The sequence below is a fragment of the Stenella coeruleoalba genome (assembly GCF_951394435.1).
Source record: "Stenella coeruleoalba genome assembly, chromosome: 13".
Taxonomy (NCBI): domain Eukaryota; kingdom Metazoa; phylum Chordata; class Mammalia; order Artiodactyla; family Delphinidae; genus Stenella; species Stenella coeruleoalba.
The window spans coordinates 67,750,872-67,773,912 of NC_137159.1; the positions used below are offsets into that span (position 1 = coordinate 67,750,872).

General features: G+C 41.6%; 2 protein-coding genes across 2 annotated transcripts in view; one reads left to right on the top strand and one right to left on the bottom strand.

The window, feature by feature from the left end:
• PPP1CB (protein phosphatase 1 catalytic subunit beta) overlaps nucleotides 1-9,275 on the bottom strand; it is a 38,200-nt gene extending 28,925 nt beyond the window's left edge. The window contains exons 1-2 of the mRNA XM_079941397.1: nucleotides 9,162-9,275; nucleotides 8,807-8,946 (exon numbers count right to left, since the gene is read on the bottom strand). Coding sequence (XP_079797523.1) covers nucleotides 8,807-8,858 — 52 coding nt within the window. The 5' untranslated portion in view covers nucleotides 8,859-8,946; nucleotides 9,162-9,275. The remainder of the gene's footprint in view (nucleotides 1-8,806; nucleotides 8,947-9,161) is intronic.
• Nucleotides 9,276-14,607: 5,332 nt separating this feature from the next.
• LOC307196236 (ubiquitin-fold modifier 1) lies at nucleotides 14,608-15,405 on the top strand. The gene has a single exon (XM_079941010.1). It carries the CDS (start codon nucleotides 14,904-14,906, stop codon nucleotides 15,126-15,128), a length of 225 nt encoding a protein of 74 aa, XP_079797136.1. The 5' UTR covers nucleotides 14,608-14,903; the 3' UTR covers nucleotides 15,129-15,405.
• Nucleotides 15,406-23,041: the final 7,636 nt, after the last annotated feature.

The window sequence follows — 23,041 nt, forward strand, 5'->3', positions numbered from 1 at the left end:
CGATGATACAGAACACTAACTTTGAACCTCAATTAAGCAAAATGTTCTCTTCCCCCAAAAGAAGTCCCTTCTTCTCATGATTACAAAAATTTATACTCCATCATTATTTTTCAAATTTCATATTCATGTAAAAACCTTTTCAATGCAGGTTTGTTTTTTAAATTACAAATGGTGTGTGTCATATATGTCTGTGTTGTGTATACACTAAATTTTATCTGTCAATAACCATCTGCTATTTTCTCCAGCAAGTTCTTACTAATAACTGTCTTCTCTAAAACAGAAAGAATGACAAGGAGAAAAAAACACCTAATTCCACTATTACATCTGCCACATGAAATCTTAGTAATCTTCATTAACCTTTAACATTTTAACCTCTACCCTACCAAAAAGATTCACTCAAGGTTACATACTAATCAACAGCAAAGTTAACATAAATCCAGATTTCCTAAATTTTTTTTCTAAGATGAAACAGCAATTTCTCCATATTTAGTATGAGTCTACTTTAAGCCACAAAGAAGAAAAAAAAGTAAAATTTTTACAGTTGGCTAGAATGGGGAATTTTGGTTTTAAATGAAAGAATTAAGCCACTGCCATAATTTCAATTTATCTTAAGTTTGCCTGCTTAATGTGATTTGAGCCTACAGATGGCCTTCAGGAGCTCTGTATAAAAACCCAAACTGTAATACTGTGTATGCACATACACATGTATACTTTTCTGAGAAGTCCGGGGCTTTCATGATTTCTCAGAGGGGTCTGTGTATTGCCGTAAGTTAAAAAAATCATTCCAGGTAAACTAGTAAACAAATAGATAATGAAAAAAGAGTGAAGAAGAAAATTAACAGATACAGGGGAGGACTAGACATTTCAGGAACAGAAGAAGGGAGCACCCTAGTCCTGTGGTTCTCACGAGTGTGATCCCCTTTTTCACTGTGTTGACAACTGCATGGTGCAAAAGCAATGGTGATTAAAACACCGACACCTCAGCAGAAACCAAATCAGAGGCATTAAATTGCCACACACAGCGAAACAAAAAAGGTCCAGTTTCAATTAAAAATGCCCTTGCCCTTGATTAAGCAGTAAAAACAATCAATTTTCTTACATCGCCACCAACAAGTATACATCTTTTTAATATTCTGCATGATGAAATGAAAGTATCCATGAAGCATTTCTGTTGCATATCAAAGTACAATGGTTGTCTTCAAAAAGAGCACTTGTATGACTGTTTTAGTTCCAAGCTGATATAGCTACTTTCACAGACCATCTCTTTTACTGGAAAGCACAAGTGACAAACTATGGTTATTCACACTTAAGATATTTAACAGATACTCTTGAAAATGAACAAAGTGAGCCTGTCACTTCAAAGAAAACAACTGACAGTATTTGTTGCTAGTGAAAATTAAAATTTTGGAAACCTTGTATCCAACACCATGAATTTGACAGCTTCTTCATACTTAAGGACTCTTCTGATACCTTGCTGTAATATTAACAAATGTGAATTTTTTGATGTTGTATAAAATGTGTCAACATTTGACATCTGCATAAATCAGCTTAACCAGTATTTTCAAAACGACCAATGCATGTTACAAAGTCATTTGTAAGATCCATTTAAAATGCAAGATAGATAAATGGATTTTAATGTAAGAGAACAATATTTCAGATTCTACATTACAACTAACCTTTAAGAAATTATCACTTGTCGATTTCTGGTATAATGTTAAAGAATATCCACCATTATCTAAAAAGGCTATTGAAATACTCCTTCCTTTTACAACTTTGTATCTGTAAAAGTACAGATTTTCTTCATATACTTCAACCAAAACAATGTATCAAAACAAACTGAAGCAAAGCAGATATGAGAATTGTGTCTTCTACAAAACCAGACATTAAAGACATGTGCTTATCACTATTATTTTTGTTGTAGAAAACAAACTCTGATTATGTAAAATGAATAGGTTATTATCGTTATTTTACATGAATTAAAGAATTTTTTTTTAAAGAATATTTTAAAATTCTTAGTTTTAATTTCTAACACAGTACTGATAAATAACTCATACAAATCAAAGTTCTTGTCCTCAGTTATTTATTTATTTTTTTGCGGTATATGGGCCTCTCACTGCTGTGGTCTCTCCCGCCGCGGAGCACAGACTCCGGACGCGCAGGTCCAGCGGCCATGGCCCACGGGCCCAGCCGCTCCGCGGCATGTGGGATCTTCCCGGACCAGGGCACGAACCCGCATCCCCTGAATCGGCAGGCGAACTCTCAACCACTGCGCCACCAGGGAAGCCCCTCAATTATTTTTATGAGTACAGAGTAGTCCCAAGATTCAAAGTTTGAAATCCATTGCTCTCTAGCCCCTAGCCAAAAGAAAGCATACACCGAATCTCCTTAAATCACCTTTCACCATTTAATTCTGCCTAAAAATATCTCTCCCCCTCAGGACCAACATTAATATGTCAAACCAGATTATAAATTCTGAATAATGGGAATAGGAAAGAAATGTTTTATACATACATACATACATACTACGTATGAGTGGTTGTATGCAACAAACAATGTGGAGGGCACATCTGTTAGATCCTCACAAGAAACAGCCTTCCTTTGAGGAGGGTCCAGAGCTCAGTAGCATAAGAAGCCCTCTATTACCTTACACTCAGGTTTATACTAAACAATAACAGTAGCTAACATTTTCTGAGCTTTTATTATGGTCTAAGCGTTCTACCAGTTTAATTGTTACAGATACATTATGAAGCAGGTCGATTATCATCCTCAAAATGCAGAAGAAACTGAGGAAGAGCTGAAATTATAATACATCCAGAACCTGTACCTTTAGCGAGTATAAACATGGTCCCCCACTATAACAATACTTACTGAACTACCTTGAATAAACACTTAATTGAGTATATATCTGTTATCATTCAGGATTCACATAACTATTGCAGTTAAGGTCTGATGTTCATAAAATATGTTCCTTTCTGTCATTATATAACTTAGATCTTTCTCTCACTTTCACTCCAGAAGCCTGGTCATTTTCTTTCACTACTTTGGCTCAATTATTTGATACATATTCAAACAACACAGATGAACCTACAAGTACCTATAAAGTTTGCCTCTCAGTTTACTATTTAAAATAAAAAAGAGCCATAATAACTGCTAAATATTAGAGAAAGCTATATAATAGATGTCCTTAAATATGAAAAGTAACTTTTTTTTTTTTTTGCATTACGCGGGCCTCTCACTGTTGTGGCCTCTCCCGCTGCGGGGCACAGGCTCCGGACACGCAGGCCCAGTGGCCATGGCTCACGGGCCTAGCTGCTCCGCGGCATGTGGGATCCTCCCGGACCGGGGCACAAACCCGTGCCCCCTGCATCGGCAGGCGGACTCTCAACCACTGCGCCACCAGGGAAGCCCATGAAAAGTAACTTTTGATTTCTCTAAATCTTGAAAATAGTAGGTAGGATTAAGGGAAAAGTTAAAATGGTGTTAGACAAGCACTCAAAGCAAGAAAATGTTTTGATCAATAGTTTGGAAATTGACTAGATGGGAACTCAGGCATAGTCTGATGAACATTCTAAGGATTAAATTCCTTTATGGGGAAATAAACTGTGTCAAAACCTCCAAATTACACAGTGCCAGCATATATCAAGACCCAAAGGCAACATTCCCACCAGATCGCGCATGTAACATAAATACCTCAATTTGTCTTTGCACAGATGTGGGTAAATTTGGGAAGGGAGAGCCCTGAGGTCAGTGACTATTAGGAAGGTTATGTATGTCCTCATAAATCACTTTGCTATACACGTGAATAGTGGGTAGGCAGATTAAAGGACAATTGTCCCTGTCCTTTTACTACTTTTTCTACTGCATGACAAGTACCCACCTAGACCAGGAACTGAATTCCTCCATTAAACTAGGAAAAGACTGGCAACTAGTTATTTGTACTTACTTAACTTCAGAATGAGTTTCTGCATTTTTAGTCCCCTACTTCTAATTGTGGAATAAAGACAATTTCTATTAAAGCATTTTCATTTTATCTTTAAAGATGGAAAATCTCTGAGGTACAGTGTATTTCAGAGAATGAGGTGTAAAAAAAAAAAACTACATTTCACCTACCAATAACCAAGACTTCAAAGGTAATCATATTCAATCTTGGGGGAAGATGGAGGGTTTACAAAAAGAAAGATGAGTTGTAACCTTAATATCTTTCTGCTTCCTATCTTCACTGATCCCCTATTTTCCCAGAAAGAATAAGCCTTGAAATGGCTACTTACAGCTGCTAGAGGAGCAGTGATTGCTGCCTGAGGGTATAAATTTGTATTCACTCAAAATTAAATCCTAGAAGATTAAACTGGGAATCCCTATCCTCCACCACACCACTGCTAAGCCTACTGACATTTACAAACCATTTCTTCTTGCATCCCTATAGCCCAAGATTTCCAGGATCAAGGTTGTTTCTGAAACTTTAATTATTTCTAAATATCTTGACATTCTTAACACTGACGTTATTTTACCTGTTAAGAGTTGTTTGAGAACGTATACTACTGGAATGGATACTCTGTTAAAAGATAAATGTGGATAATAAGACTTCAGATGCAAAAAACCTACTTGATAAAATTTACTATCTTTATCTCACTAATCCTAAATCTTAATATAATCCTGTCTCTAGACTCAAATGTAAATAGATTTCTAAATCCCAATAAATCCTAATCTTGGTTTAGACATTTACCAGAAAAGCTCCAGCTCTGTATTTTCAAATAAAATAAAAATACTCTGGACTACTTCTTCAAACTGTCAAAATTTCCCTCACCTGCTGGAACTGACAAGAAAACCAAGCAACCAACCTAATCCCTGAATCTCTGAACAATGTAGCATCTTTATGCCTTCTCTAGCTTCTCATCTAAAAAGAAGCAAGAGAAGAGAGAAAGTATCCCTAAGACCATCTCCCCTATTCCTCAACCTGCTCTTTTTTAACAGACCTGGCCTTGGGTCTACACAACAACACTATCCCTGCAGAAGTTGAGGTTGCCGATATCAACTAGCACTTCCTTCAAACTGCCTAATCTTTAGACTGCTGGGTCATAATTAAACAATTTAATCAGAAAAGAGGCTTTAACCAGTCTAACAGTTCCTCAAAAAGTTAAACAGAGTTACCATTTGACCTAGCAATTTCACTCCCAGCTATATACCCAAGGGAAATGAAAACATATGCCCACACAAACACTTACACATGAACATTCATAGCAGTATTATGCACAACAGCCAAAAAGGGGAAACAACTCAAATGTCCATCAAGTGATAAATGGACAAATGAAATGTGGTATATTCATGCAATGAAATATTATTCGGCCATAAAAGGAATGAAATACTGACACATGCTACAACATAGATAAACTTTCAAAACGTTAAAAGAAGCCAATCACAAGAGACCACATAATGTATGATTTCATTCAGATGAAATGTCCAGAACAGGCAAAATCTATAGACAGAAAGTATATCGGGGTAGCCAAGTAATGGGAGGAGTGGTGAAGGGAAAAGGGATTTGTTGGCTAGTGAAAACAGGGCTGTGTTTGAGGGTGGTGGTGGTGAAAACTTTCTAACGTTGATTGTGGTGACTGATGGTTGCACAACTAAAAAACCACTCAATTATACACTTCGAATAGGTGAAACTGTATGGTATGTGAATTGTATCTCAATAAAACTGTTGGGAACAGAGCTGGCACAATCTCAACCATCGGGAAGCAGTTTCCCACACAACCCTCTTCCCAAACAAGCAGATTCTACTCAACCTTTTTCAAGTCCTCCAAAATAAATTCAACATTTATAGTCTGAATAAAGCTCCCAGGTGATTTCTCTATACTCCCACTGCCATCCTAACTCCTTTTGGAACTGCTGATCAAAGTAAAAAGCTTTTACTGGATTTTCCAGGATACCCATAGGAACTAGCTTCAATTTCAACAAGAATGTGGTAGCAGGATCACTAAAGAGTGGTAGGCATCTTTGGCTTTGTGGTTAAGTAAAACTTAACTCAAGAAAATATACTGGGACTTCCCTGGTGGCGCAGTGGTTGAGAGTCCGCCTGCCGATGCAGGGGACACGGGTTTGTGCCCCGGTCCGGGAAGATCCCACATGCCGCGGAGCGGCTGGGCCCGTGTGCCATGGCCACTGAGCCTGCGCATCCGGAGCCTGTGCTCCGCAATGGGAGAGGCCACAACAGTGAGAGGCCCGCGTACCAAAAAAAAAAAGAAAGAAATATACTGAAGGAACATGCACTATCCAAACAATAAATCAGTATACTGTTTTGCATTAAATAATAACAAAAAATTTAAACGTAAAAGGCACTTTGGAAGTGAACATCATTTGGCCATCTAAAAAACACAAAGAAACTCATAAAATTACTAAAAGTGTTATAGCTGATTGGTAATAAAAGTTACTAAAAGGGTTATAGCTGACTAGCAATCTGATGTAATAAAAAAATCAAGAATATGTTATGGAACTACAGTCAACATTTTAAAATGAGATCAAGTCCTGCTGATTTCCCCTCCCTTGTACAATACTTTCATTTAATACTGAAAACAAACAAGCAAAAAAACCTAACTATAGCTATTCTGCTAAGCAGCTTTACTTGAATTTGAGTTAATAATTAGCATGTAACATCACTGAAAATCAAGGCAGACAAAAGAATTCTTATTTGAAGATTAAAAACAATTATTTATTAGAAAATCCAAGTCTGTTAGGATGTCTTTGGACAGGTCTAGATTTTGGAAAAGGGAAGGAGAAGAGGAGAATTTAAGAATCCCAGGGAGGCACGGTCAAAACTAAACATACTTCCCGGGATTAAGAAGCAAGTAATGGTACTCTTTACTGTCAGAGAGCAGGCTGAAAAAGCCTGAAAGTCACTTGTTTAGACTGGGAGTTCCCTGAGTGAAGAGACTGTGTCTTATTTTTGGATTCCTGGTGACTGGCACAAAGCAGGTCAATAGATGCTTGCTAATTTAAAAGGGGAAAACGTCTGGAAAATGATCACCCAAAACCAGAACCCAACACGTATGTAATCTGAATTCAGAGAAACAAACAGAATCACTTAGCCTATTTTCCTCACCGTATCTTTTCTCTTAACAACCTTGAACAATCCACTAGTGAAGTTTCTTAATTATCTATAATCTTAAAAGGGTGCATCTGACTTAAAAGATCCCATATCAAAGATTTAAAAACACATAAGTCTGCTGTGTTTTAAGCCTATACAGTATATAAATATGTAAGTTTATGTAAGATAAAAATAAAGAAGTTGAGATACAAGCATCAGATTTTTAAATATTTACGTTTACAAGCCAAGTTCATGGTGAGCATAAACTTCCCCCAAAGTTAACAAGATATTAAAATTTTTAAATAGCTACACTTCCCTCTTATAACAATGCGTAACTACAATACATACACTTTTTCAAAGCAAATGTCTCACAGACCCAGTAAGATGTTCACATCTGTGTGAACACTGACTGCAGGCACCAGGGGGCCTCCCAAGAATAACTTGATAGTAAAGGAAAAGGCAAACAAGAGTTCCTGGTGAAACTTTGCTTCTTCCTCAGTCTTAAGAGACTCAGTCTTAGACTGCTGGAAGGCTTTCACATCTGGAGCAAGTATACTGTAGTTTGTTACACAACGGGTACACAGAGAACTGATAAAACACCGACACTTTGGCTGAAAAAAGGAACTAGCGCCCTCCCTTCCGCCCCCCAATCACACAATCTTCTTCTGCGATGATTTTCCAAATGTAAGTACACATTGTTTCACGGTGGCAAACAATTATCTTCAGGAAATTTGAAAGCCAGTAACAATGGATATGTAATCCTTCCACGGCTTCTGACAGAGAGAACAATAATTTATTTTTTTAAATGGCGTAATTTCTTTCCTACACACTCACAAAGCAGCTAGTGATGACGCAAATTTTAGGGTAAAGGGATTCACTGGCAGAAGGCAGCGACTGACTTTGAATAATACCCTGGCCTCTCCATCTCTTCCCTTTCCCTCAATCCCCGACCCTAACATAAAACTATCCAATTACGAACAGAAGGGCCCAGAAACTTCAAAAGCTGCTAAGACCTGTAAATATCTTTTAAACACAAGAGAGGCTTTACAATCGACCTTTCCTAAGTTTGTGCAGAAATTAAATCCTGCTCAAACCTGCTAAAATTCTCAAACCCGAAAACCAATCCCTTCAGCAAACGTGTCTACATTTTTCTTGCGTGCATCTTCAGCTCGGTCAAAGACTTTTTGGCTTACTATGCTTTAAAGCTAAATAATACATGGGCGGGACTCAACTCCCGCTCACGTTATCTTCTCCTTGAATAGAGTTTGTCCTGTAGCATCATGTAAAAATGCCGAACAGATCAGTCGACTCAAGGAGAAGATTTTTAAAAATTCACTCCGGTAACAAGAAGCGAAGGCATCCAAGGGCAAGGCACAAAGAGAACAGAGAAGAAATACACGTCCCACGGGCGTACAATGCCCCGGAGCACGCATCCCGGCACCCTCCTCGCGAAGGGTCACCCGGCACCCCCGCCGGCGCGCCGCCGTGCGGGTCCCCGAAGGTCCGCTGGGGCACTACTTGCCTGCGGGGACAGCCCCTGACGCCCGGCCTCCCCTCGGCCGTGTTCCCGGAGGCCGCTCCCCCCGGCCCACCAGCTTCTTTGCCCCCTCCTCGGAGGCCGCCTCGGGGCGGGAAGTGGGGGGTCCCCTCGGGCTCCGGCGGCGGAGGAACAAGGAAGGCTAAGGGAGGCGCCCCCTCCACGCGGCCGGCCGGGCCCCGACTCACCCTCCAGCAGTCGGGTGATGAGACTATCCACGTTCAGCTCCCCGTCCGCCATCTTGTCGGCACCAGACGCTTCTTCCCAGCAGCGGGAACAAGGGCTTCTCGACGGCGGACGCTGCGGCGACCGCTCGGCGTTCCCTCACCTAGAAGTCACGCGGCGTTTCGACCCCGGTTCCAACTCCCCCTTCCCCCGGGCCCTCCCCCCACCCCCTTCCCACCAAGCAGTGGAGCGCGCACACACTCGGAGGCACCCACGAGAAAAAAAATAAACAAGTGGAGCCCCCAAAAACCGGGCCGCGTCAGACCCAGCCCCCACCTCCTCTTCCTCCTCGGCACCGCCCAACTCCGCAAAGCTCACCAGCGCCGCCGACGGCCCCTCCCGCAGCGCCACTCACTTCACACCGCCCTTCCCCGCCACCGCGCCACGCAGCCCTCCGCGCAGGCGCACGGCGCACTCGCTCGCGGCCCCACCTCGCCCGCGGCCTCCGCGCAATCGCACTGGACTCGGTTCTCCCGCCGCCGCCGCCGCGCCACTGCCTTCGCGCAGGTGCGGCGGCCTCTCTCGCTACTTCCACTGCGCCGAATCTTCGCGGCTGCGCAGGTGGCGCCCCTGAGGCTCTCAGGGTTTGCTGCGCCGGGGAAGCTCCCGTTACGCAGAGCGCGCGTAGGCAGCGCTGACCTTCCCGCTTCCCAGCTTCCCGGGTCTAGGGCGCTCAGCAGATGTGGTTGTGCTCTTTCCGCCTTGCTTTTGTTTTCTTGGTTTCAGTCCCTGGTTTTGCAAGTAGTTCCTCGTTCCTGGTAAGCGGGAAACGCGGACTGCGTTACCCATGTTGGAAACTGGGTTTACACGTTTGCAAAGCAAGAAGGGGTTACTCTGCTGGAGCAGTTTGACGTTGCACGTAAGGGGTTTCATACTTTACGGTTCCACAAGGTTGGTTGCCCAAGTGTCCCTGGATGAAATAAGTTAAAGTGGGCCCTGGGAGGGTCAGCAGTAATAATATTTTACATGGGTACCGTTGTCTGCCTTCTATAGAGCGCTTTCACATATCTTACATCTTCCATTCTGTGGATACTGCTTTTCCACAGTGCATTTTGAACAAGAAAAATACCTTCATTATATATTGCTTAATCATCCTACCTTGTAATTGTTTTTGCATTTATCTGCTGCACTCGACCGTGAGCTCCTACACGGTAAACCCAATTTATCTTTGTGCCTGCAGCTCCCACTGTATCTGGTATGTAGAAGAGAGGGACAAAGAAACGCGGAGGCTCAGGAAGGTTGGTTGCCCACCTCTTCTTTCCACCACAGAATTCGGCCTCTAGAAAAGCAGGGGAAAGAGTAGCCACGCAAAGGATCTGGGTAAGCAAGAGTTTTTGGCCTGTTCTCAGAAGTGGTCAGACCAAAAGTCTTCACTCATTCCTCAGGTGTTTGTCCAGAAACTCACAAACAAGATGCTGTCTCAAGCTCAAGGCAGTGCTTCTCCCACTCACATATCACTAATAATAGCTAACATTTATGAGATCCCTGTATGTGCTCTGGCACTGTTTTAAATGTTATAGTACATATTTCATTTAATCCTTACACCAGCCCTGTGAGGTAGGTACTATTATTATCTCTACTTTGTAGATGGAATTTATTGAAGCACAGTATGGTTAAATACCTAGCCCCAAGTAAACGGCAGATCTGGGATTCAAACCCAGGCATCCTAGTGCCAGAGTCTGCACTCAACAATTGTGATATACTCCCTCTCAGTGTATGTGAACTGAGATGCTTAAATATGCATGTGTTACAACATAAATGTCGAGAACACAAATCATACTTTTTTGGGGAAAAAGCATTATCCAATCAAGTGCTTTATGATGGTTCAGATGACTTACAGAGATAGGATTTCCTGATCCCTTTTTTTCTAGCTTTCTCTCCATTTCAAGATTTAGCTTGTGGATTGGTGGTGAACACAGAACAGGTGACAAGCTATAATGGTGATCCTGTCTGGAGTAGTTTTCACAGACTCTTATTGCCACCAGTTCATCTTAGGGCCTTTATAGGTGAAGAAATGGATCCTCATCAAACTCTTTTGTTAATGACCATTTATTTATACCCTGCTTTATTCCAGAAGAAGGGATTTAAAGTAACTTACGTAAATACATGAAGTAGGATAAATTTAAAATATGTACAGAGAAAAAGAGCACAAAAGAAAACCAAGAGTGGGGAAGATAAGATAAAACCAGCAGTATTGTATGTAAAATGCATGGTGTAAGGTCCTATGGTTTGCTAGGGATAAGTCACAAATATGATTCTAAGCTTTCTAGCAACCAAGGAAAGTTGCAACCAATGAGAAGCAAGTGGAGTAAGTGCTCTGGCTGAGCTGGAACTGAGACTTGAATAGACCAGCTTGTGGAGTTGGATGCCACTTTCCCAAATCTCTTCCATGAGCCTCTAAACGAGTAACAGAATGTTTAGAACACTTAAGGTGTCTTCTTATCCTCCAATTTTCATGGGGCCCATGAACCCCGTGAGAAAGAACTTTGAACCCTGTCCTCCATTAGGGTTTATATATATTCAGATATATTTAAGGGACAAGGGACACTCAAAGGAAACTGGATTGAACAGAGAGAAAGTGAGCATCTTAGAGAAAATCACCCCAAGTGGAGGAGGGCAGAGAGAGGCTGGTCTCAGCAGAGTTCTGGGAGTCAGAAGAGCTCAGAGGGTGGTTCTGAGTACCGTCTGGTACTGCCTGCAGCTGGAGATGCCCCTTCACCCCCACCCCACCAGGTTTTCTAGTGCCTTCGAATCCTGGGTAAGAAGGGACTATTATAAAAATGAAAGAGCTCTGGGCTTCCCTGGTGGCACAGTGGTTGAGAGTCCGCCTGCCGATGCAGGGAACACGGGTTCGTGCCCCGGTCCGGGAGGATCCCACATGCCGCGGAGCGGCTGGGCCCGTGAGCCATGGCCGCTGAGCCTGCGCGTCCGGAGCCTGTGCTCCGCAACGGGAGAGGCCACAACAGTGAGAGGCCCGCGTACTGCAAAAAAAAAAAAAAAATGAAAGAGCTCTATCACTAGGGGCCCAACCAACTTTCCTGTGGGATCCCCCTCCAAAAATATTATATAAGAATTCAGAATCAGACGTCTTCAGATTTTGAAGCTTAGTGCATATACTATGTATTACTTAACACCCCAGCAGCTTCTGGGGCAGCTCACTATAAACTGAAGCATTATTTTTTTTTTAAAGAAAATCATATGAATATCCATGTCATGTAAGGTAAATAAAGACTGCATTTTGCCTCATATCAGTTCAAGTCAGAGTTGCCGTTAAAGCAGCCTCCCCACCCCGAATAAAACGTATTTATTGAAGGAAATTGGAAAACAAAGAAAAAATATAAAAATCACCTATAATTTCACCAGCCATAGCTAACCACTTTTCTGTTTTATTTCTGAATATATATTTATATATTTTATATCATATATAATATAATTATATATTTATTTATATAGACATATATATGTCTATATAAATTTACACCAAGGAAGTAGAGCATTCTTATGAAACTTTTCGTAAGCCGAAATGTCATAAAGCAAAGAAGCAATTACCCTAGGACACATCTTGCTAACAGGTGCACAAAATAAATCGAGATAAAGCACAGATGCTCACAGACACAGTTCAAAGTTATGGCAGCCTGATGCTGAGATGCTGAGTACAGTTCCTAGAGAAGGAACTTGGCGGTGCTTGATGTGTGCATTTCCTCTGTAATGGCTTGCTGCAGAACTAACGCTAATCACTATTTTTACTTTTCGCCTTTTTTTGTAACAGTGAAAATCCTCTTTGGATTTCTTTTGGTTAGCGGAAAAAGATACTCACGTAGGTCTTTCATAAAAGCAAAGTTGCATACAGTGAACTTTCTAAAAGCAGGGAATAGATAGATAGATGTATACCCATTTTGTAAAATGGGGATCATTCTTCACTTCCATTTCATCCTACTTGGTTATGTGAGTTTTCGTGTCACATTTATGTGAATCTCAGTTTTCAAAGTTTATTTAGACCTTAAAATGTGGATAAGCGGTTGAGGGCAGAGGAAGAGGTAAGAGGTGGAGATCCAGAGGTCAGAGGAGACAGTGCTGCAGGCAGCAGCAGCAATAGAGGCAGTCAGAGCCACGATGAGGTTCAAGGGTAGGCGGGTACCAAAGAGACAGAAGCCTCACTTGACAGATACTGACTCTCAGGAAGTTCTTGGCCTGAGTGTGAGCAGTGGTCCATGGGCAGAATGGGGGTTGTCAGTTAGGGAAGTCAGCAGCTTGGAAGCAGGACACGAGAAGGCTGCCATTGGTGTAGGAGCAATGTGTGGTGGGCAGCAGCTCTGTAGAGCACCTGAGCCTGGAGACCAGGAGACTTTAGAGCAGAGGACTGGCAGGGAGTGGTTCTGATTGCATGTAGGAAACTGCCTCCCTCTCTTTCTGGACATGTGGCAAGACTTAGGAAAAGGATCAGGCTAAGGTCCCGCTCCTGATGAGACCAGGATTGTTAATCCAAGAGACTAGAGGGCAAACTATTAGCTAGACTCCCAACCCAGTGTGGCTTTAGATAGTGGTGTGTGGGAGCCAGCTTACACTGGCTCATGAGAGCCAGTTGTTAAACTTTCAGAGAATTTTGCAAGCCAGTTGTTAAACAGAGTCATTATTTAAAAAGTAAATTATATAGACTTACAAATAAATATAACAAAAACAAAGGTAATTATTGCTCAAGATTCATCACATTCTATTTATGTTGCTACATTTTACTATTATGTATAGTCTAAAGGTTGTTAACATGTACTGTATCTGTATGGTGGAAATACTGTATAATGAAATGCTGCTATGCATCTCTTTCCAACTCTACCTTCAGTGATATTATATTGGCCATAGTGAGAGCAGTATTTACACCAAGGAAATTAGCACATGTTACAAATCTATCAGCTTTTTCCACCAGAAAGCTGGTTGTTAAACATTTACCAGCATACCACTGGGCTTCGGGAGGCATAACATGCATGTTAATATCCTTGGGTAATTCCAGAACTGTCTGTGGAGGGAAATTGGACTTTCTGATTGTAAAGGACTTGGGGAATCATGATTTAGGGTCTTAATAAAATCATGATTTTATTTGTACTTACTGACAGGAAATACCTGGGCCAGACTAGTGCTCAGAGGAGCCCAACTATCACTGTGCTGAGATCAGAAAGATGTCCCTATGGAGTGTCCTCAAAGAAGGCACTTTGGAACACAGTGAACAGCAGCCTCATGATTCCTTTTAGTAAACACAGCACAGACTTTCATAGGGATGTTTTATATGCTTCTTGATATTAGCCAGTAGCCAATATGGTGTGAAAGTGAATAGGTTTAGGTAGCAAAGTGTGAAGGTTGTGATAGTGATATATAGCTCTTTGCTGCCTTGACTAATCCAGGATAACTTATAAATGAATGAATCAACATTCATCAGGCTGTCCTTCCATGAATATGATTTCTCTTAATCAAGTCTTTAATAGTCTTAAATGGCAGTAAGTTCTAAATTTTACTAGATATACCTTGAGGGCAGCCATTCTGTATATCAAATGTCATAGACTTTTGTAGTCAGCTTAATTCAAGGATACTGAGAAACCAGACAAGGACACATGCATCAGTAGGAGGCCACCCCTGTCAGTACAGAGCCAGACCTGGCATACACCTAGGCAGGACCAAGAATTTTGCTTAGGATTTACTTTTGGTTTCATTTCAATACACACGTGAGAGAATAATCAAGCACCAGAGTGATCAGCTAAGCCATAAGGCACGTCCTCAGTCATTTTAGCCCCCCAAATTATAAAGCCAGGTATAACCAAATACCTCTTCCCCTGCCCTTGGCCAAAACCCTCCCCCTTTCTCCAGTTCTGACACCCCCAACTCTCTGTCTCTCTCTGTCTCTCTCTGTCTCTCTCTGTCTCTCTGTCTCTGTCTCTGTCTCTGTCTCTGTCTCTCTCTCTCTCAGTGGAACATTGTCTCTTAAGGAAACTCTCTGGTGTATGCTTCAAGATAAAATGATCACAAAATAAATGCCTAGGTTAGCGTGGGGTTTCTGTCCAGACCGGCTGCACCATGTCGAAGGTTTCCTTTAAGATCACACTGACGTCGGACCCGCAGCTGCCGTACAAAGTACTCAGTGTTCCCGAAAGTACACCTTTTACAGCAGTCTTAAAGTTTGCAGCAGCAGAATTTAAAGTTCCTGCAGCAACAGGTGCAGTTATTACCAATGATGGAATAGGAATAAATCCTGCACAGACTGCTGGAAATGTTTTTCTAAAGCACGGTTCAGAACTGTGAATAATTCCTAGAGATTGTGTTGGAAGTTGTTAATATCTGCTGCTTGGAACATAAAATCCCCTTCCAGAATAAATATTGGTATTTTTATTGTTGTAAAATTGGAGTCAGACATTTGAAATCCTATGAAAACACCAATAGTTGATGAAGTAATGAAAGGTAACTCTCTGTCCCTTCTTGTTGTTCACACTCTTCATGTGAAGAGGGGACACTTCTCTGTTGAGGGTGTCATCACCATAGAAGGTCACATTACTACCTCACAGCACACACAGGTGGTTCGTTGGGGGTAAATGGATTATCCACCTGTGTCATAACTGGAGGGTGCTTCTGATCATTCTTTCTGAGAACATTTGGAAAAATGAAACTTACTGAATCTTCCTATTTGTCTTTGAGTTAAAAATGTAAAAACTTATCAATCCATACGTGGCAGTTTGCTTGATAGCATCTGACTTGCAGACACAAAAATAGTTGAATTCTTCATTATATATCGTTTATGATAAAGGATCACATCAATGAATAACTGTCTTTTTATCATTTAGCTTGTTTTAAAGTTTCAAACTTCTTGAGTTCTTATAAATTTTAATTTAAAATTCAAATAGCCAAAAATTGAATTTTTGATCTAGCCCCTTACGTGTAACATTGGTATCCCATGCCAAAGAGTTTGAGACTACAGTAGAAGCATCAGTTGCTGAATTATGCATTCCTTTATTGATCTTTTTTAAAAAAAACCTTTAAAACAGAAATCCTAATATCCTAGAATATTAGGATGATATTTCCAAATAACGTTCGGGGAGAAAGTATTGTTGTAAAGAAGATCTATTGTTCACAACAGAGCTCAAGGAAATGCTAACTGAAATGCTCACTAATTCTACCTACTGAAGACCCAACATTTAAGGAAGTGTTAAGATTAGTTACTAGAATGAATAAGAAGCTAGAAAAGGCAGATGGGGAAGCCCAGATGACCAGGCTTCTAGTAAGAAGGAAAGAAACAAAAATGAAGGGGAGCAGAAAGCTGTAACAGAGGGTCACAGAAAAGGCCAAACTGGATAGACAAAACTGCAGAGGCTATGTTGGGAAGAACTGAAAGGAAAATAAAATACTTGACATTGTTATAAGGAGCAGAAGGCAATCAGAGAAAGCAAAGCGTAGGCCTTGTCAACATACAGATTTCAAAATTCCCCGTAGAGAATCTAAAGAATGATAGGCATAAGGGAAGATTTTGTTTGCCCTTAGAGAGGACATCAATATCTGTGCACATCTTGAAAGGTGAAATGAAGGCTCGTAGTGATTGAAAACTGGTGCTTGACTTGCTGTATTCTAGATGGTAAGCTCTCTGTAGGCAGGCCTGGTGTCTGTCTTGCTCTTTCTAGGCCTGGAAATGTAGGCTTTCATTGAATATGTGTAGAATTATTCATGGATAAAGTATTTCTAAGACCAGTTTTTATCTAAGTGTGCATAGGCTCTAGGTTCATTGGGAAAAAAAATAATGCAACCGAATCAGTATCCGAAGGGTAATGTTGGTTAAGTTTAATGAAGTAACTAGATATTGTTCATATGTTTGACAAATGAACGGCAGGATTCTGAATTGTAAAGGGAAAAAAAAATTGTGCTGAGGTAGTATGTTGCTAATGTTTGGGGAATTTTTTATTTTTATAAACAAAGTCTGATGCTTAAAGACTCCTGGTCTTTAACAACATTAAGCCTCAGTGAACCAGAAATTTATGAATACACATTTTCTGAATTTTTGTTTTATTTAGATGTCCCCCATTCTGTTTCTAGCACAAAATTCTGCCTGATTTGTTACATTAATAAGTTTTATGATGTCTTGTACCATAATTTGTTTAATATTTTTTTCTTTGGTTGGAAAATTTTATTGCAGTAAGTTCTTAAAAAATATTTTCTTAAAGAACTAGACATTTTGTTATTAAATAAATGTGATCTGTAACTTTTTGTGCAGAATGTTTTGAAGTGTTGTATTTAGTTTAAATGCTTTATTGGTACATAATTAATATCTTGTGAAAATACATTTTCTTATACCATAAAAAGAATAAATGCCTAGTAATTGAAGGAGTTAACTGTATAACTGTTAACTATAAGACAGTTAAAGTTGGAGGGCAGCTATCACAAAGGATGACTAATTTTTGAAGAGTTGATCTGTGGCTCTTTTTTTCCCTCATAACTAGATTACAGGGCTGTCTATTTAGGTCACTCCCTAGTTTGTTACAATAAAACCATGTCATCTACCTATATGAGATTGTTTCTCTTTCAGTGTTCTCCTATCTTTCTCATTCAAAGATATTTAAGAAATAACTCAATGTGTTTGTTGGTGAAGAAAAGTACACCAAATGGGAAAGTTTGTTTCAAATAAAACAGTTTAAGTGTTTTGTTTCTAATGAAGGTGGCTCTCCTCATATAGTATATCAAAATTATGTTTGTCACCTTTTCAATTGGAGAAGGTTTGCTTCTGAATGGTTTCATAAGTCTCTGTTTCAGTTGGCTTTGGTAAATAAAACAAACAAAGGGATATTAAGTTTTTAAATGTAGTTATAAAATGAGTGGCTCTCCCCTAAGACCACATTAAAATTAATGGCACGTATCTCCTAAAACTAGAACCAGATGTGTCTGTGAGCTGTGAAAAATATTTATTGGAGTGACATCAACCCTAATAGACCCTTTTATATAGGAAACACTGGTTAAATAGAATATTTTTCAGTTATTCAAATCTTGATTCAAACCAAATCTAGTCTACTATAAATACATTCTTAATTGAAATACCCTAATGTTACTTATTATTTGAGGACATCTTATAGCGAATAGACCTCCAAAGCAAAGTGAATAATGAATTGTTTCAGTATTTACGAAATATTTAGTATGTTTGATTCTGTACTGAAGAAAACATGATCTTCCCAACTTTCAAGTGGTTTAATGGCTATTTGGGAAAATGACCACAAAATGATTTGGATAGTGGGAAAAGCATTGGCTTGAAGTTGGGAGACCAAAGTAGCTGCATACCCTTAAACAAATCTCTCTGTCTTTCTGAACCTTGGCTTCATTACCTACAAAATTAGTTGCATTAATGATCTCCAAAGTTTCTTCCAGCTCTAACAAGTCTTTGATTCTAGGACACACAAATGAAACCCAAAATGTAACATAATATTGTACAGGCTGTCCCCAACTTAGGAACTGGATCAACTCCAAAAGGTCAATTGTTTGGAACACAGAATATATTTTCCCACAGAGACTGTGGTACAAGTGGCGGTTAAATCCTAGATCCGTCTGCAAAATCAATTTAATCCTTAATGTAACTGTAGAAGAGTATCCATGGTAATATGGACTCTAACCACCAATTACGTATAACAAAGTTTATGGGAAAAGCCATTGAGGGATTCCAATTTGGTATGGCAGAAAACAGCTATCAGGGTTTTTTCCACTACCTGAAGCAATAGGCATGAAGCAATTCTAGTTCTAATTTACAGGCAGACCTGGGCCCCAAATGATAAACAAAGCCTGGACTGGCAGCATGGAGAGTGAGGCTCTGATACCTCTGATCTCATAAGGGGGGCAGGGGTCGGGGTGGCTGAGGACAGTTCATAGTGTCTGGAGTTTTGGTTGCCAGGAAGGAGTTGGCTCCAAACCAAAGGATAGGGAATGTAAGGGCAGGAGGAAAAAAAGGGAGTGAACATGTATGTGCTGGAAACTTTTAAGAGAAAAGATGCAATTACTTTTTTTTTTTTATTGGAGTATAATTGCTTTACAATGGTGTGTTAGTTTCTGCTTCACAACAAAATGAATCAGTTATATATATACATATGTTCCCATATCTCTTCCCGCTTGCGTCTCCCTCCCTCCCACCCTCCCTATCCCACCCCTCCAGGCGGTCAGAAAGCACAGAGCCGATCTCCCTGTGCTATGCGGCTGCTTCCCACTAGCTATCTACCTTACGTTTGGTAGTGTATATATGTCCATGCCTCTCTCTTGCTTTGTCACAGCTTACCCTTCCCCCTCCCCATATCCTCAAGTCCATTCTCTAGTAAGTCTGTGTCTTTATTCCTGTTTTACCCCTAGGTTCTTCATGACATATTTTTTCTTAAATTCCATATATATGTGTTAGCATACGGTATTTGTCTCTCTCTGTCTGACTTACTTCACTCTGTATGACAGACTCTAGGTCTATCCACATAAAAAGGAATGAAATTGAGCTATTTGTAATGAGGTGGATGCAATTACTTTTGATCTCACTCCCTTTGTGGTTGAGGAAGTTGAGATCTAGGAAGGGTACATTGCACTGACTTAATAGCAAAACTAGGACTTGAATCTAGACCTAATGATTCTTAGCCCAGATCCCTCCCCTCCCCTCTCCCCCTCCCCTCTGGCTGTCATGCTGTGCAAGAACCTACTCTCTTCATCTGCCTCTGTTTCCTGCACAGGAATCCCTAGAACCCTTTACCCCCACCCCATCCTTATCCTATTTTTCATCCTCTGGTCTTCCAGGGCAGTCTGGTCAACGATCAGCACAGCAGTTTTCTGTTTGGCCCATATGTGGTTTAACAGTGCCACCAACTCAAAGAATGACTTTCTAGTTGCCAGAAAGAAGCCCCTCAGACTCCTCTCCAGTTTGGTACAAACCACCTAGAGAATGAGACTGAGTAATCCCAAACTCTAGTGACATTGAGGTACTTCTAGTAGTGATGTTTCTGTTAAGTCAGAACCCAAACTGGCTGGGCGAGCCAGTGTCCCAATGCCCAGGTGACAGGCATTGCTCCTTTGTCAGAAAGAAGGCTTCTGGCAGGAGGTTCCTAAGTGTACCATGTGCTGGGAATTTTTACTATCACATTTAATCCCTCTAAAAATCCTGTGAGGTCAGTATTTTCCCTTTCATAGATGTGGGAATGAAGACTCAAAAGCCTTCGGCTTGCCTTGAGTCACCAGGTTGGTCTGATTTCTGAGCCCTGCTGGAACAGCCAGGCAGCGCACCTTAGAGACTGGGGCTGGTTCGGTGGACCAGCTCTGGGACACTGTTGTGAGAGGAAGTGGGAAGTGAGGAGAAGGGTGGGCCCTGGCAGTGGCTGTAATCTGCTTTGATGGCAGGGATAGCTTGCTCAAAGCAGGATGGGAGTGGGCAGAAGCTGAGTGATTTCTCAGTAGGGCAGATACTTCCGGAATGAGAGGGAAGGAGGGTTCATTCACACCTACAGCCAGGGGGAGGGTGGGGAATGCCTGTCCCACACACGTGAGAGGGCTCCTGGGCCAGGCCAACAGTCCCACTTATGCAACCCTGATTTGTCCATATTTTATGCCAGGCCTGCAGGAGTGTGGTTCAGATCCTGAGCTTTTTAGAATTCCTGAGGGAGAGAACAGTGAGGTCAGGTAAGGCCATAATACAACTGGTGCAGCTGAGGGGGCTTGAGCTGGGTTGTGAAGCATTGTGGGGTTTACATCAGTGCCTTTCACATAAAGTGTCTGTGTGTTTGTTGTCAGAATCATCTAGGGAACTTTTGGAAAATACCAATGTTTGATTTCCCTTCCTCCCCTTAGGAAGTCCTATCTAATTCTCAGCATTGGGAGTAGACGAGTAGATAGTTTCAAACAATGCCCTAGGGAATTCTCATAGGGACATGCATCCCTCCTCCATTTTTCACTGGCATTGATCTCAAAAGATAAAGCAAAACATAACAAAGAGACACTCAGGTAGGAGAGCCAGGGGAGGGCTCTTCCGGTGAAGGGATCTTTTCTGGTGAAGTTTGCAAAAGTATAAGGAGCCTGGAATGCCTGGGGCAGAGGGTGTACTCAGGGAGTGGTAGGAAATAGGGTGGGGTGGTTAAGATGAGCAGTCAAGAAGGAACTGGAATGCTGGGCAGGAGAGTTTAAACCTGATGCTGTTTGAAACAGGAAACTGTTCATGTATTCTCATTCAGTGATTATCTATTGAACACCTACTCTGTGCCAGGCACTGTGTTATGTGCTGGGGATACAGCAGAGAACAAAATAAAGTGTTTGCTCATCAAGTTTGTATTCTGGTAGAGGAACTGTAGGGTGATCAGTCCATCCCAGTTTGCCTGGGACTTTCTGTTTTCTGGGGTTTTTTTAGGGGGGAGTTAACATTTTATTATTTTTAAAAAATTAATTAATTAATTTACTTATTTTTGGCTGTGTCAGGTCTTGGTTGCGGCACGCGGGATCTTTCGTTGCAGTGCGCAGGTTTCTCTCTATTTGTGATGTGTGGGCTCAGTAGCCCCATGGCATGTGGGATCTTAGTTCCCTGACCAGGGATCGAACCCTCATCCCCTGCATTGGAAGGTGGATTCTTAACCACTGGACCGCCAGGGAAGTCCCAACTTTCTGCGGTTTTAACACTGAAAGTGCCTTGGCCCAGGAACCCCCTGGGCAAAGCAGAATAGTTGGTTTCCTAGGAGGTGGAATGTGCATGCATGCCTGTGTAACACTAGGAGTCATAAAGAAACCTAAAGCAGGGTAAGAAGTTGGGGATAAAGAAAAATGCTTTTTTAGAGGGGGTGGTCAGGGAGGATCTCTGAGAACATGATAAATGAGTAGCAATCTGAATAAAATGAGTGAGGGCCATGGAAATATCTCAGAGTAGGTTGGTGAGGGGTGGTTATTTCTAGCAGAGAGAAATACCGTGTAAAGGCCCTGAAGTGGAAACATGCTTGACATAGATGAAGAATAGCCTTGGCAGAGAGGTTGAGAGAAGGAGGTCCCAAGAGAGTGAGCCGTGCCGGAGACACTGGATTATATTGAGTGTGATGGGAGGCTGAGGACAGAGGCATGACCTAATCCCTCAGAAGGTGGGGAAAACAAGAGTGGGAACAGGAAGACCATTTAGGAAGCAACTTCATTAGGAAGTCTTGAAAAGTTCCTTCTCAAAAGGTTTGATCAGGGCTTCCCTGGTGGTGCAGTGGTTGAGAGTCCGCCTGGCGATGCAGGGGACACGGGTTCGTGCCCCGGTCGGGGCAGGGCCCGTGAGCCATGGCCGCTGAGCCTGTGCGTCTGGAGCCTGTGCTCTGCAACGGGAGAGGCCACAACAGTGAGAGGCCCTTGTACCGCAAAAAAAAAAAAAAAAAAAAAAAAATCCTTAAAAAAAAAGTTTGATCAGAGAAAGAGCAGGATACAATGCCATTCAAGTAAATGAGCCTGGGCAGGATTGGGCTGACCCAGGCTGTCCTACGGTGATGACATTGGGAATGGAAATGTGGAAACATCTAGAACTGTCTTGGAGACAGGGTTAACAGAAGGTGGTGGTGCAGGATTTACAGGGGGATGAAGGAGGGTGATGATTCCAAGCTAGTCTTCCACACATTAGTTTTCCTAGTTTGAATTTCTCCCTCAATTGTCCTGATCCAAACGTCATGGATCATGAAGTTTTCTACTAGAATGAGGAAGATTCCATGGTAGGGTCGCAAGAGCAGGAACTTGGGGTCATACAATCCAGGGCACACACCGTGGCTCCATCACAGACAAGCCATGCCCCTCAGACAGCTCACCTAATCTCTGGGGCTCTCAGTATCCCTGCCAGTAGAATAGGAATGATACTGCCTGGCAGAGTTGGGAGCACTAAATGAAGTAACACTCATAGAGGACCTAGTTCAGGACACGCTGAGCCGTCAGTCTGGGTTCATTCTCTCCCTCTGTTTACACCCTGGGAGTTCAGTATGTGTGCCTGCACATTTTCAGAAGTTATCAGTACTCTATATGTCATTTTGTGCTCTTTGGCCCCCTTTCCCTCTCCCCCAGCCTGCTTATTCCATACACACATTTCTCTGTGTTGGTGGAGTACACACTCTGGTCATCTTGTTCTTCTTCTTCCTCTTCACTGGCTCTGCCTATGTTCAGATGTGCCTTTCCTTTCATTTGGACAGTTTTAGAAACCTCCCAACCAGTCCTCCCATCGTCCAGCCTAT

What these genes read in the sequence shown, in the direction of transcription:
- LOC307196236 (XM_079941010.1), top strand. Translation starts at nt 14,904, where the DNA reads ATGTCGAAGGTTTCCTTTAAGATCACACTGACGTCGGACCCGCAGCTG.